General features: G+C 40.4%; 1 protein-coding gene across 1 annotated transcript in view; it reads right to left on the bottom strand.

Annotated features, from left to right (window-relative positions):
- Positions 1-6,415, bottom strand: part of ADCYAP1R1 (ADCYAP receptor type I) — a 122,986-nt gene extending 116,571 nt beyond the window's left edge. Inside the window, 1 exon segment of the mRNA XM_009275979.1 lies at positions 6,180-6,415. Within this exon segment, the coding sequence (XP_009274254.1) occupies positions 6,180-6,415 (236 nt within the window).
- Between the last annotated feature and the right edge of the window lie 7,704 nt (positions 6,416-14,119).

The following is a 14,119-nucleotide window of genomic DNA, read 5'->3' as shown; positions in this document are numbered from 1 at the left end:
AGTCTGTAGTCTGTTCCTGGAGGACTGCACCCTGTGGAAGGGAACCAGCGGCTCATGAAGAGCTGCAGCCTGTGGGAAGGACCCACATTGGAGAAGCTCGTGGAGGACTGTCTCCCATGGGAGGGACCCAGCTGGAGCTGGGGAAGAGAGTGAGGAGGAAGGAGCAGCGGAGCTAACGTGTGATGAACTGACCGCAATCCCCATTCCCTGTCCCCCTGCACCTCTCAGGGGGAGGAGGTAGAGAATTCAGGAGTGAGGTGGAGCCCGGGAAGAAGGGAGGGGTGGGGGGAAGGTGTTTTTAAGATTTGTTTTTATTTCTCATTACCCTACTCTGATTTGATCGGTAATAAATTAAATTAATTTGCCCAAGTCAAATGTTTGCCTGTGACAGTAATTGCTGAGTGATCTCCCTGTCCTTATCTCAACCAATGAGCCTTTCGCCATATTTTCTCTCCCCTGTCCAGTTGAGGAGGAAGAGTGATAGAGTGGCTTGGTGGGCACCTGGAGTCCAGCCAAGGTTAACACACCACACCCCTTCAGTTTATCTCTGCCCTATAGACCTAATTCCTCCAAGATAAGCTCAGCCAGAGGTCCTTTGGCAATGTCTACAGTAGTTTAGGTGCAACATCTCTGCTTAGGAAGGTATGAGAGTTTAGCCCCATGGGCATGAGCTGTGCCACACCAGTTCGTCTCAGAGCCAGAGAACTGCCTCTCATCTGTTTTATTTCCAAGTGTAAATGAAGCCTTTGAATGCTGAAGCCCCTTTTAAAATCTTGTCTGATGTAGGTTTCCTACATGCCACCACCCGTCACCTTTGTGGGCATAAACACAACTGACATACATCTTCAGAACTAGAAAAATGTTTAAACAGATAAGTAAATGTTTGAGAGAAGAAAACAAAGAGATCATGGATAATAACAATTCAGGGATACAGGACACAAACAATTAGAGAAAGAATAAAGCAAGGGTATATTGGAAAAATATTTAAAATATCAGAGAGTATGTGAGGAAATACAACAAAGGAGAAAAGACTGAAAAGAAAACAGACCAAAGACAGAAAGTAAATAAAGGAATGACAAAGGCGAATGTAAAAGAACTTTCAGAATCAGGAACACTCAATTTTTTTTATTGACTACAACATACTGCCAAGACATCAGCATTTAGAAAGGAGAGAGTCTTTCAATTAAAAAATAAAAAAGGAAAATTAAGCTCTCTCTAAATTTTTGTCTTCTCTATCCAGACCCTGACTAAATGAAGAACAATGATTCATAAAATTCCCTCTAAACTGATCTGCTTTCTTCCATCCTCACTCGATCAGTCACTCTCGTGCTGCTCTGGTACTGAATTTAATTACTTAACTGTATTTCTGATGGTTTATCAAATAATGAGGGACTGATAAGATCTCAGCTGAGGAGCACAACAAATATCCATGGTGATATTCAGCAGTCAGGAGTTGGAAAAAGAAAGTCACTCCGTTAACAGAAGCAACAGAAAACCAGAGAGACGCATTAGCAGACATTGGATTTGAAATTATTTCTTGATCGTTTGCACGCCTGTGTGCAGGCCAGTCCAGAAAGGCCAGAGAGTGGTGTGGAGATTGAATTCTATCCTTGGATTCTGCCACTGTAATGCATCACAAATACGACTTAAATACAATGGAAGGGTGGGAGATGCCTGACTAAACGGATGGACAGATACCCTGTGGGAAAGCGGTAACCTTTAGAATGCACTTTTGCCAATATTTGAAGACACAGTTTTACTTTAACCTGGCATTCACTAGGTTTGAAAAGTGGAGAGTGGGTGTTTTCTGTTTTATCTTAGTTTAAAAGGAACTTCTAAAGAGACGACAAGAGCATCTGCAAACCATTTCATTGCCTTTCTTTCACATTTTGCAGAGAAAGTAAAAGAACCTACTTCATTTTTGCCTTCAAGGTAGTCATGGAAACCTGCATCAAAACTGGGCTGAGGCCTTCATATCATCCACAGAGACTCAAGTGTTTATTAGGTAATAACAACTACTGGTTCCGTAAACTTGTGCCCCGGACCTGCAGCAGAACCTGTATATATTGTTTAGCAGCTCCTAGCATGTATGATATACATAGGTGCAGAGTCCACCTATTACCAATAAAAGGCTAGTTATCTCACAAACAGGTACTACCAGCTATGTTTTACAAGAAAAATGAACTTTCTAAAAATACGGGCAATGCTTATAAAGCATTTCCATTTCTATTCAGTACTGGGAAAAGAAATAAATATGTGAATATAGGATTTGGCAGGGAAACTTGAATTATCATATTGTCTTCTGAAGTCACTGGTAGCCAAATCCTGTAATTTCATTAGTAAATTAGAGATACCAGTGCAACATGTTGTTTTATCTGCATCTGCTACCGTAATTAAAATTAGTGAAGTCAGACTAGCCAATAGCATGGGGGTTGCACCTTTCAGTCATGCATATACAGTTCCCCAATATAAAAAAATCTTCAATTATCTCTGGTGAAACAGAAGGGCTGTTGAAGCGTCTGAGAATCTGAAAATCAGTTGATTGTTACTATAATGGAATGGGCTTCAGGGGATTATTTCAAGCATGGCTGAAATACAGGAAGAAAAAAGAAAAAAAAAAAGACTTGTTTCAGTCAGCTTAATGAATTAAGAAAGTAATTCATCATCTATGAAGGTGGATTCATTTGTCCACTGTAGACACTTTGAGTGCCACCACAGATTCTTTGTGTTACTTAGTGGTGAGTCATCAGCACTTCAAGGACAGGTTGGAAAAGCTCCGGCGAAACATGTTTTGCTGCAAGTGCCCATTTCTTTCCCCCAAGGGACTCTGGAGTGCTTAGCTCATACGTGGACTATGTTACAGAAGCCTAAAGGCTGGTGAGGAGAATTGCACCGTGAGAAGCCCATAAGTGACAAGTGTACAACATGATGTCAGTAACCAACAAAACCAGATAGTGAGTCCTTTCCAGTAGGATGTGCTTACTCCCAGGGAGGCATAAAAGAATCACTGCTTAAAAGAATCAAACCTCACCATATCAAGTAATGGGTGGAATTGTTATACAGCATCTCGGACAGAGTGTACCTGTGTAGGACCAATGAAAGAGGATTTTTAGTGACTTTATAAGGCAGTTAAGAGCTATTATTAAGATCTCACCCGAAAGAAAGAAACAACCTGATCTGCTAGGCTCCTTGTTATGGTCCTCTGGGACGTGTGCCAGTGGTTTGAAAGGAAAGCAATAAATTTCAAATCTGACTCACAATGCCCGAGACTAGTGGTGATCAAATGTGAGTTCATTACCTACTTAATCTTAATTCAGTGTCTAGTCAGGGCTGCCCACCATATCCTTCTTCTGCACCATGACCGAGCTACTACACAAGTGTGGAAAACTGAAAGCTTCTGACAACTTGCAGGATCAACTGAGCTTTTGCAGACTGCATACTCTACACTGCAGCAAAGTCACCCACTCCATGCCCAGTTACCCCAGTACTTCCTAGTGACATGAAGAATATTTGCCTATGCAGAATAAACATGGGTGGAGAATGATGGGGTGCAAAAGAAAGAAGGTGCTGAAGAGAATACTCCAGCTGTCAGCAGTCAGTTTGGCTCACAGACCACTCCCTTGGCATTTCCAAATTCTCCCCAGGGAAGGGAACTCCACAGCTGTTTATGGCACAAAGTTTGCTAGATGGACGTCTTGGGCTTATATATGAACAGGTAATTATGTAGTTGATTACTTATCTTCTTTAGGCTCTCAATACAAGCTGTGAAATCCAGTGTATATTATTATATCCCTCCTAAAACTTCCTAAATGTAGTATGCCAACTTCATAATTTATATTAAAGGGCATGGTGAACCTTCTTCATGTCAACTGAGACACTTGCTAGGAAGAAATAAGCAGAGTTGGGGAAGCAACCTTTCAGTGACATAGGACATGTCACCTGATTTTGGAAACCTAGGAGATGCATACTCATATATGAGCTCATTGTCAAGTCTCTTTTTATATAGTCAACAGAGAGAAGTAGACATATGAAGAAAACAATTTGTCTGACCTATTTTAACTGTCTACTTTAAACTTTCTACTTCTCTCCCATGAGTGTAAAAGAATTCTTAACAGCTAGCTCATATGTTGACATCTACACTGTGGATATCTGAATTTGGACAGAATAACCCCACCTCCAGTCTCTTCTGAAGTATACGGATCAGCAATATGAAACCCAATGTAGCAAAGTTTGACCTACCGCAAAGACTTGAGAAGGAATTAGACTGTTTAGGGTGTCAATAAGTTGATGCTGAAATATTTAAGGTAACAGAAAAACTAAAAGAAAATTTAACTGAATACCAGACAGCAACAGCTCTAAAGTTTCCCATAGAAAGTAGTCTGTAAAGAGCAACCCTATTAAGGCAAACAAAAAGAACAACATCAGGGCCTTTCTACTATCTTTAATATACCATTTATTATTCCTTGGAGTTTAAATATTTTGGGTTGTTTTCATTTACTTGCATTAATCTTTGTAAATTCACTGAAATTAAAGTATCTGCCTGGATCACAGCAGCTGAGAATCTGGCTCTATCTTTCTTTTAAAAACCAAGAAGGCATTTATTCACTTTTCTCCCCTTGCACGCTTAACTGGAAAAGTCCCTAGTGTCTTTGTTGCCACTCACCATGTCTGTTGTCAATGACAAAACAGGACTTGAAGGGTAATTACATCAGGAGGTCCAAGAGGTGGATTTTCAGAAAGGATTTACTGCTACAAGGGACAAGTCAGCCCTTTTCAGCTCTACATGAATGCCTTGAGGGCCTCAGGCAGAAATGTCACACCTTTGCCTGAAAGAGCTGGCAACCAGCAACCTGGATTTTGTCACAGGATTGTCCACAAGGAAGGATGCAGTCTGTAGGACATCCAGCCATCATTCTAACACGTGAACTGATGTGGGGTTCATGTGCTGCGAAATGTCCATGAATGACAGATGCAATCCGGTAGTCTCTTCTAATATCCAGTGTTTTCATCGTTCAGGAAAATTGTTGCTTTTGACTTCAGTAAACAATTTTTTTAAAAAAGAGCTGATACAACGCTAGCAGTAATTTTGCATGGAAATAGTTGAAGAAATATATTCAACTTGCTGCCTGGCTTAGGCATTTCAGTGTTAAAGAATAACCAAACCTGTCAGCAATACTCAGTCCTTTTTCTATCTGGAGGAATAGTTTTTTTGATTTATTTTTTTCCTTGCATAGCATGCATAAAACACCTATGAATTTTACTAGAACTCCCTTTTTAAAAATGAAGATAAAGGTGTGATTACAAAAATAGGAAATGGTAAATTGCAGATGCTGTGACTCCCATATGCAAATGAGAGTCCAGGTGTTCAAATGTTTCTACATGAATTAGGATTATCAATTTCATTTACTTCCACGAGGACTTGTGTAGGAAAGAAATCAGAGCAATGCAGTTTTGCAAGAAGAAAGAAAAACTGATAAGGGGGATTCACAGAACTGGGGGTTGGCAGGGACCTCTGGAGATTGTCTAGTCCAACTGCCCTGCTCAAAGCAGGGGCAACTAGAGCAGGTAAGTTAGGTTTTTCAAAACCCATTTCCAATCAGGTTCTGAAATCTCCAAGTATTGAGACTCCACAGCTTCCCTGGGCAACCTGTTCCAGTGCTTGACCATTCTAACAATAAGAAAGTGTTTTCTTATCTTTAAGTTGAATTTCCTATATTTCTATTTGCGCTTGTTGCCTCTTGTCCTGTTGCTGGTCGCCACCAGGAAGAGCCTGGCTCCATCTCCTTTACACCCTCCCATCAGATATTTATACACATTGATAAGATCCCCCCGAATCTTCTCTTCTCTAGACTAAACAGCCCCAGCTCTCTCAGACTCTCCTTGTAATTCCTTAATCATCTTTGTGGCTCTTCGCAGGACTCACTGCAGTGTGTTCATGTCTCTCTTGTACTCAGCAGCCCAGCACTGGACCCAGCACTCTAGATGTGTCTCACCAGGGCTGAAAGAGAGGAAACATCACCTCCTTTGACATGCTGCCAACGCTTTTCCTCATGCAGCTGACGATGCTTTTGGCTTTCTTTGCCACAAGGGCACATTGCTGGCTCAGGATCAACTTCTTGTCCACCAGGAGCCTTCGGTCCTTCTCTGCAAAACTGTTTTCCAGCCAGCTGGTCCCCAGCCTGTCCTGGTGCATAGGGTTATTCCTCTCCAGGTGCAGGACTTTGCATTTCTCTTTCTTGAACTTGATGAGGTTCCTCTCTGCGTATTTCTCCAGCCTGTCCAGTTGCCTCTGAATAACACCACAACTAACCACTTGGTCATCAACCACTCCTCCCAAATTCGTGTAATCTTCAAACTTTCTGTAGGTGCACTCTGCCCCACCATCTTGGTCATTAATGAAAGCATTAAACAGCATTGGTCACAGCCAAATGTTAGACCTTTATAGTTCAGCCCAGTCTACCCAGGCTCTCTCTACAGTCAATGGAGAAGAGGTAAGTATCCTCAGGGAGCAATTTCTATACCCTAATGCTAGATGCCTAATTTTGGACAAAGTGAGTTACTGCTTTGAAAGAGTCTATTTTTTTTTTCCTCTGCTTACTCAGGTTGATGAGGGCGAATAAAGAAAATTCCATCTCCAAAGTTTAAGACACCAAAGCACTAACGGTAAGCAAAACAGAGCACTGACTTCTGTCGATGTCATGGCCTTTTCTTACTTTCAGTACTATCTTTATTCCTTTTATTAACACAGCCTAATAACTTCCATGCATGTTTTACTTCAGCTGTCCCCAATTATAATTTTGGTGTTTTTTTTTTTTTTTTCTTTTCCTTTGAGTGGTTTCAATTTAATTGAAATTCCCTGAAGATGTAAGAGTATTATAATTTTTCCTTACAAAGTACACTCCTTATCATTTCTGTATAACTTGACAGCTCTTGTATTTCCTAGTCCTCTAGCTTTATAGAATTTTCATCACACTTAAAAAAAACCCCTCTCAAAACTATTATAGAACAGATTTTAATAAGTGTCGCTCAGCCAATTCAAGAAAGATATCCCAATTTAAACTTTCTGAAGATCTGATTCATTTCTTGATCATCTGCAAATTTTGCTAACGTGTTGTTCACTTTCAGACCTTACATCGGATTAGGCTAGCATAACTCACCAATAATTTTGAGAAAGACTCGTATGCTCCTGCTGCTTTGTTTTTGTTTAGGGCTCAGACACACAGTAAAATTTTTACAGCTTACAAAGTTGAAATCAGCTGATACACAGTAAGTATATATGTCCCTCTTGGTTCATGTCAAATTCAAGGCAGTATAGTTTAGTTTTGGTTCTCTTTCATTGTTGGTAAGCTGTTTCATTGCCCTGCATTCACCGTAGGCAAAGAGCACACACAAGAAGTTACCGTAGGCCAGCAGATGTGTGAAAACCTGTAACATTAAGGTAAATCAGTCATGTCTGAGCCACTCAGCTCTTCTGATCTCAGCTGATGCCAGCTTTCCTTCAAGGTAGAATCTTTCTTCAGTAATGACGTTATCAAAATTTTTGAAAAAAGGTAGAATCTTTCTTCAGTAATGACGTTATCAAAAACTTTTTGAAAATCCGAATCCACTGTATCCCATCCATTCATATGTGTGATCATAAACCCCAGCCTTTCTTGAGCTTTGAAAGTTTATGCCCTTCCGGGACGTCGTGTATAAAACTAACCAATACTTGATTTTTTTAAACAAACTCCAGTTAAAATGCCTGGCTTTTATAAGTAATAAAAATTTTCATGATATAACAATTCTTCTCCTTCATATTATGCTGCTTCACCCATACAGGTATGATAAAACATTGAAGGTTACTGACATCTAAAGGATTGTTCTGGATATCTGAATATTTTGACATTATAATGACTTTAGAGGTCTGTCTGTTGGAACTGTTGCTTCAAGCTCTCTGAATATTCACGTGGACATGAGTGGATCATTCATCTACAGGTCAAGAGTTTCTAGCTTATCTTTGCAACTACAGCAGCTATAGACTTATGAAAGCAGAGACTATGGAATACAATTCATAACTCCCTGTGCACAGGATTGCTGCTATTGGCAGATTTCCCATATAGCATCACCCATAAAATTCATCCAGCTCTTCATGCCTTGATTGGCATTATTTTCCCTATTGTATTATTTATCAGATTTATTGTGCCCTTACGTTGTCAACGTCCCCAGAGACCTGGTGAAATGGCATGACTTCTTTAACTAAAGATCATGGATACTCAGTTGCAGGGAAATATCTATAAACTACCGTGCATTTAAGAAGCATTAGTAGGCAAAGTAAAAAAAGATATGAGATGTTTTTATCTTCACAGGCAGGTCGATTACCCTTTTGAAGCATCTGTGATGTATGCGGTACTTCATAGCTAATATGCAACTAATATGGAATCATAAAACTAACTACATGCTGCTCCATTCCAGCAGAGCTTTAAGTGCTGCTTGGCAAGGTCCTTCAAAATCATTACTCCACAACCAGTAAAATGTGTTCTCTATCTGGCATATCAAAGTTTTGCAAGAGCTATTTGATTCTTTTCCTTTCCTTGACCGGTGGTCTGCGTTTCTTGCCCCGGCTATAGGTGTAACTATTGTTTTTCAGTATTACATAGGAGCTCATAAGGACTCTGTTACCTATCTGTCAACATTGCCATCGGTCTCTGCTTTGAACCCATCTGGCTGGATATATGTCTGCTCAACAGCATCACTGCTGAGCAGACATCTATCACAGCCAGAGGAAAGAGTAAGAACAGAAAAATGCAGCACTGGACTAGAGCCCTTTATTCCCATTGTGTCTGAAGATCATCCCAAGTGCAGTACTTGTAGAGTACCTGCAAACACACTCCTTGACTTGAAATAATATTGTTGCTTGAGTGTGATGCCGCTCTTAACACCCTTAATTAGCTCTGTTGATGTGCTGAACTGATTATCTTGAGATAAAGCTGTCTTTATGAAGCTATCGTTACTCCCCAGACCCAAGCTAGTCTCCGTGCAAGGTGCTGCATGCGCTCAGCTGTGAGGAAATACCAGGGGTATCTTTAATAAGACATTCCACTATTTAGTACAGGTAGACTCCAGAGGAGTGATCCTGCAGCTGGTGATGGACCCATGGGCAAGACACAGTCTCTGAACTCCAGCAACAGCACACCAACCTCATATTGCCTCTGGGAAACAAGACTACCCTTCCCATCTGAAAGCACAACCAAAGTAATAAAATAAGCAATGAAAGGGAGTTATCTGTTGCTTCAGAAGGTGGTAAATACAATGAGAAATTGCCTGATGCCAAAGGAAGAAATATGTGATGTTGGTGTGCAGAAAACGGTCTGATATAACTTTGGCATTGACAGAAGGATGCTTGGAAGTGTGGAAAAATTGCCAAGGTGTTCGGAGAGGATGACCAAATGATCTTTCTTTGCCTTATACATACAATTTGTTGTTATTTCCCAATGAAATGGCAGAGCCATTCTGAGTATAACAGCTTGTACTTCTTTGAGCACTTTGACTTGGCAATCTATGGTGATGTCCCAGATGAATATTCATTGGCCTCCTCCACACTTCTAAACAACAACATAGAAAGCTTTCATGAGCCAAAGTTCAGACCATCTTGATAAAAAAAAGAACACATATAATATGTTTCTTGATTCCTTGCTGGGTAGAGAAAATTATTCCCCTACTTTTGTGATTCCTCAAGTGCATGCTGTTCAGTTCTCAGGGAAATGTATCCCAGAACAGGCCTGGGACTACAACCCTGTCTCTTCTGTGCTTAGGGAGATGAACCCCCCTTTTTTTTTTTTTTTTTTAACAGTTTCATTCCTACATTGAAAGATAAGGTTAAGTCACTGCATAAGCATTAGCAAGTTGCATAATTCCTTTTTTTTTCCACCCACATTTCCTACTGTCCTCCTTTTCTATTGCACCTCGAACAGCCTAAGTTCACCCAACTGTATTACATCTTGTGGTTAATGAACTCATTAGTTTGGATAGTATTGGGACCTTCCACAGCACATGTTCTTGCAGCACCAGGAATGGAATTCATGTGACATAAATTTGGCTGTCTAAAAGTGAAACATCTATATCCAAGCTAGTTTCCCTCAGCACCCTCCATAATGAACAAAAGGTGAGCAAATCACTTCAGTAGCACATGGGTTCGTCTAAAAGCTAAAAGTGAAACATCTATATCCAAGCTAGTTTCCCTCAGCACCCTCCATAAAAGGTGAGCAAATCATCTCAGTAGCACATGGGTTCACCTTGCTCTGGGACAACGTGCTACACTTTTGTAACTCCATAATGAACAAAAGGTGAGCAAATCATCTCAGTAGCACATGGGTTCACCTTGCTCTGGGACAACGTGCTACTCACTTTTGTAAACAGACAGCTGAGAAAGTAGAAAACCAGTTTGATTAGCTCAGAAGAATCTGTGTTGAGTAGGGACAGCCCTGAGCATAGTAGCAGTATAAACAAAGGAAGAAGAAAAGAAATAAAAATTAAAGTCAGTGTTGGGACAAGAAGATGTTGAGCTAGGAATTAGAAGCAAGCTTCAGACCATCAGCAGAGAGGCCCTGGAAGTGCCTTCCAGAAAGAGGAGGATAGTCAAAAAAGGTTACAATTTTAAGAGGACTCTATATAATGTGAATATTTTGTAAACCGCTTTCTCTGACACGTGGGTTATTGCAGTGCTAATAGCCATAGGTTCCCAATCACGTGGCCTCTGACTCAGAGCTGACTCCCATCCAGCCGCCTTAAAGCACGGAGTGAACTCGTGTCTCAGGGGAAAACTGCAATGAGAAAACTGCAACGTGTTCTTGGCCTTTCCTGCTCCCACTAATCTAGAGGCATTGAAGGCTGCTGAGCTTTTCCTGGTAGTGGGTGATGAGGGTGATTGTAGCTTAGACACAGGGACAGGCAGGAGGCATTCAGGCCTCAGAAGAACAGCTTTTACCCACGCAAAGGGCAGTCCAAGTCTCTTTCCTTCAGTCTGGCATAGCAGGAAGTGAAATTGAGTCTAGAGAAAATGTTGTGGGATTCTTCTCCTTTTTCTTTATTTCAGCAGGTTGCAAAGGCCTTTGCACTCTGTCTCACGAAGCAAGGACACATCAGATGACAGAATGATGAGAATGTCGCAGGTAATCTCCACCTTTTCAGCCCTTTGCCTTAGCTTGTCTCTAGATAGTTTGCCTTTTGAAGAAGCTGGAAGTCCTAATATCTTGGGTAGCATTGCAAAATTATTCCATGCTATAAAACTGGTTTCCCCAGCCATGGTGCAGAGCATTTATGATGTCTTAGTTGAGGTCAAATTTCAGAGTGCCTAGTGCCTTAAAAAGGTGGGAATACCCATGGCTTACAGCACTGAAGCTTCTTATGGACATTATTTTTTAAAACCTAAAATCTAGATAACGTAAATATTCAGCTTGATTCACACACCACTGCTTCACTATTATTCTGAATAAACCAGCACTACCACTGTCCTTCTAGAAAAAAAGTAAATATAAACAAATGGAACTGATTCATTCCCATGTAATCACCTTCTCAGCTTGTGATTAAAGCCAATGATTTCTATATTCATCTTCATGATCTGCTCATGGATTTCCATATGACAATTCTAGAAGATAAGTTGGCCCTATGGTGCCTTATAAGGTGGCAGAATATGGCCCTAAGTGAGTACCTGGGAAGGTTTGAACAATGGAGGATCAAAAGAGTTTAATATAAACATACATCCACACATAAACATACATGTACATGCAAGATTTTTTGGCTGAGATATGATGCATTCTCTTCTTTTATTAATTCAAGAGGTGTCAAAAAACAAAATAAAACAAAACAAACCCACCAAACACAACTAGAAGAGACCAGTTGTATCCATTATAGCATTGTTTTTGCTTCTGTGGAACTCCAATTTACTACAGCAGAATTCCTATATGCAGAAGCTGTGTGAATGAGATATATGAAAAAGTGGGTTATTTTGCTGTATTGAATGTGGTTGTTGAGATGAAAGCTGAAAACCCTGATTATGGATATTAAGATGTGTGATGATGAAGTTTATAAATTGACAGGATAGTCATGAGATCAGATGGAACTGAACTGGGTATGGTTCACATTTTCCTCTAGAAATCATGTGGGATTGGAATATTCCATGTGCTCCAGAAGACAAGCGAAATGTTATTCCTTTCCATTGGATAGCTTTGACATTTTATCACCATGCATACCAGTAAAACCCAGGATATAAGAATGTAAATTCCATCAGGTTGAAATCTCCCTCTTCTCCAAAACGCCCACTGCTCAGTTTTAAATAGATTGACTCATGTTTCAAAGACACAGTGAAAATGCCTCTTCCTCATGGGTGGTCTTTCAGGGCCTTGGGTGAGAGTCATTTCATTATAATGTATACCTCTAAAAGTGAGTTAATTTCCACAGAGTCCTTGTATAGTAACTGCGACGTAGCCAGCACAGCCAGTTGAGTTCAGATCATCAAGTTAGATCATCCTAAATTGTGTATCTCAAAGCATCAGATGAATCGTGCCCTATTTCTCTATATTTTCTATCAGGAAGGAGGGAGGGGAGGAGCAAGGAAAAGGAAGAGAGAGATTTGAGACAGACACACAGCATAAAAAATTTCAGCCCAAACAGGAAAAGTTTGCCAAAGCCACACTCGGCTGATTAGTAGCATCTTATATTGGGAAACAAATTAAGGTCCAAAAACGTGAAGTATCCAGTAACAGAAGCTTTTTCTTGTTGCTCCAACCTCCTCCCTTTACTTTCCTCACATTAGATTGAGTCTAAATTCTGTTCAGGTCTTCATTTGCTCCCACCTTGAGTTTAATATATAATTTAAGCTCAGCAGAAATCACACCAAAGAAATGGTGGCTTGAGAAACAGGTGAACCAGTCATGCAAAGCAAAGGTTATTTAGGTTAGTTGCTCAAAAAACAAACTAACTAAAATCTGTGGCCTTAAAGTGCTGGTACGGTTCTACCATGACGATGATCATCATGTGCCTTTCAAGGAATTTGGGGATGAAACTTTGACCCTTTGGAAACTCATTAGGTCAAAGGATTTTGGCCAAAGATTTCACAATTTCACCACAGTATAATACAGCAGTTCTCCATTATTCCCTTATTCCCCTATTTCCTTGTATGCTTTGTGGAGAGGATTTATTCTAATCTCTTAAAACAGCTACAATAACACGGCTGTAGACAGACACAGTTTCACAGGTTAGTTTCTCACAGAAACACAGCACCCGCCCATCCTAGTCAGCGTTTGACAAAAATGTTTTAAAAAGAAAAGCAACCTGAGAAAGAGAAAGCTTTATTGATCTCCAGCACTGGGAGATCCACTTCAGCAGCCTCTGAAGGATGCAATTTATTAAGATGAGAAATAAAGATGTCCCAAAGCCCTCGTTTCTGCGGGCTGCATTATTAATGACCCTCATGCCTGCAGATGGCAGAGAGCTACATGCAAGTAGCCTTGGGTTTTCTCATCCCTGGTAAACTAGAGAATTAAAGGCGGACCGGGACAACAAAGTAAAAGAGAAACCACCAGTGGTATGTGAGAGTCAGGTAGCAAAACATAGGCCAAAGTTTAATGGTTCATCTGTGCATTGGCTAATAGCCTGATAACCTCTGAGACATCCTTGTTTTTAAACATGAAAGCAATCTTAGGAACGAGGTAGTGGTAGCACAGAATAACTCTGAGTTACCTTTACACTTATTTTGACAACAAAGTAAAAGAGAAACCACCAGTGGTATGTGAGAGTCAGGTAGCAAAACATAGGCCAAAGTTTAATGGTTCATCTGTGCATTGGCTAATAGCCTGATAACCTCTGAGACATCCTTGTTTTTAAACATGAAAGCAATCTTAGGAACGAGGTAGTGGTAGCACAGAATAACTCTGAGTTACCTTTACACTTATTTTCTCGCTCAGCCCAGTCTAGTGAACTGGCATCTCAGGGTCTTTTGTTGCTGTCCCCTTGGAGCGTATTCTGCAGCAAAGACCAGCATTTCATTTGAGGCACCAGGTAAATAAACAACACAAAAAAAAAAAAAAAAAATCATAGAATAATAGAATAGTTTGGGTTGGAGGGGACCTCTAAAGGCCACCTA

This window comes from Aptenodytes forsteri, unplaced genomic scaffold (assembly GCF_000699145.1).
Source record: "Aptenodytes forsteri isolate BGI_AS27 unplaced genomic scaffold, ASM69914v1 Scaffold80, whole genome shotgun sequence".
Classification (NCBI taxonomy): domain Eukaryota; kingdom Metazoa; phylum Chordata; class Aves; order Sphenisciformes; family Spheniscidae; genus Aptenodytes; species Aptenodytes forsteri.
The sequence above is the reverse complement of the archived record's forward strand: the minus strand, read 5'-3'. Positions and strand labels throughout refer to the sequence as shown.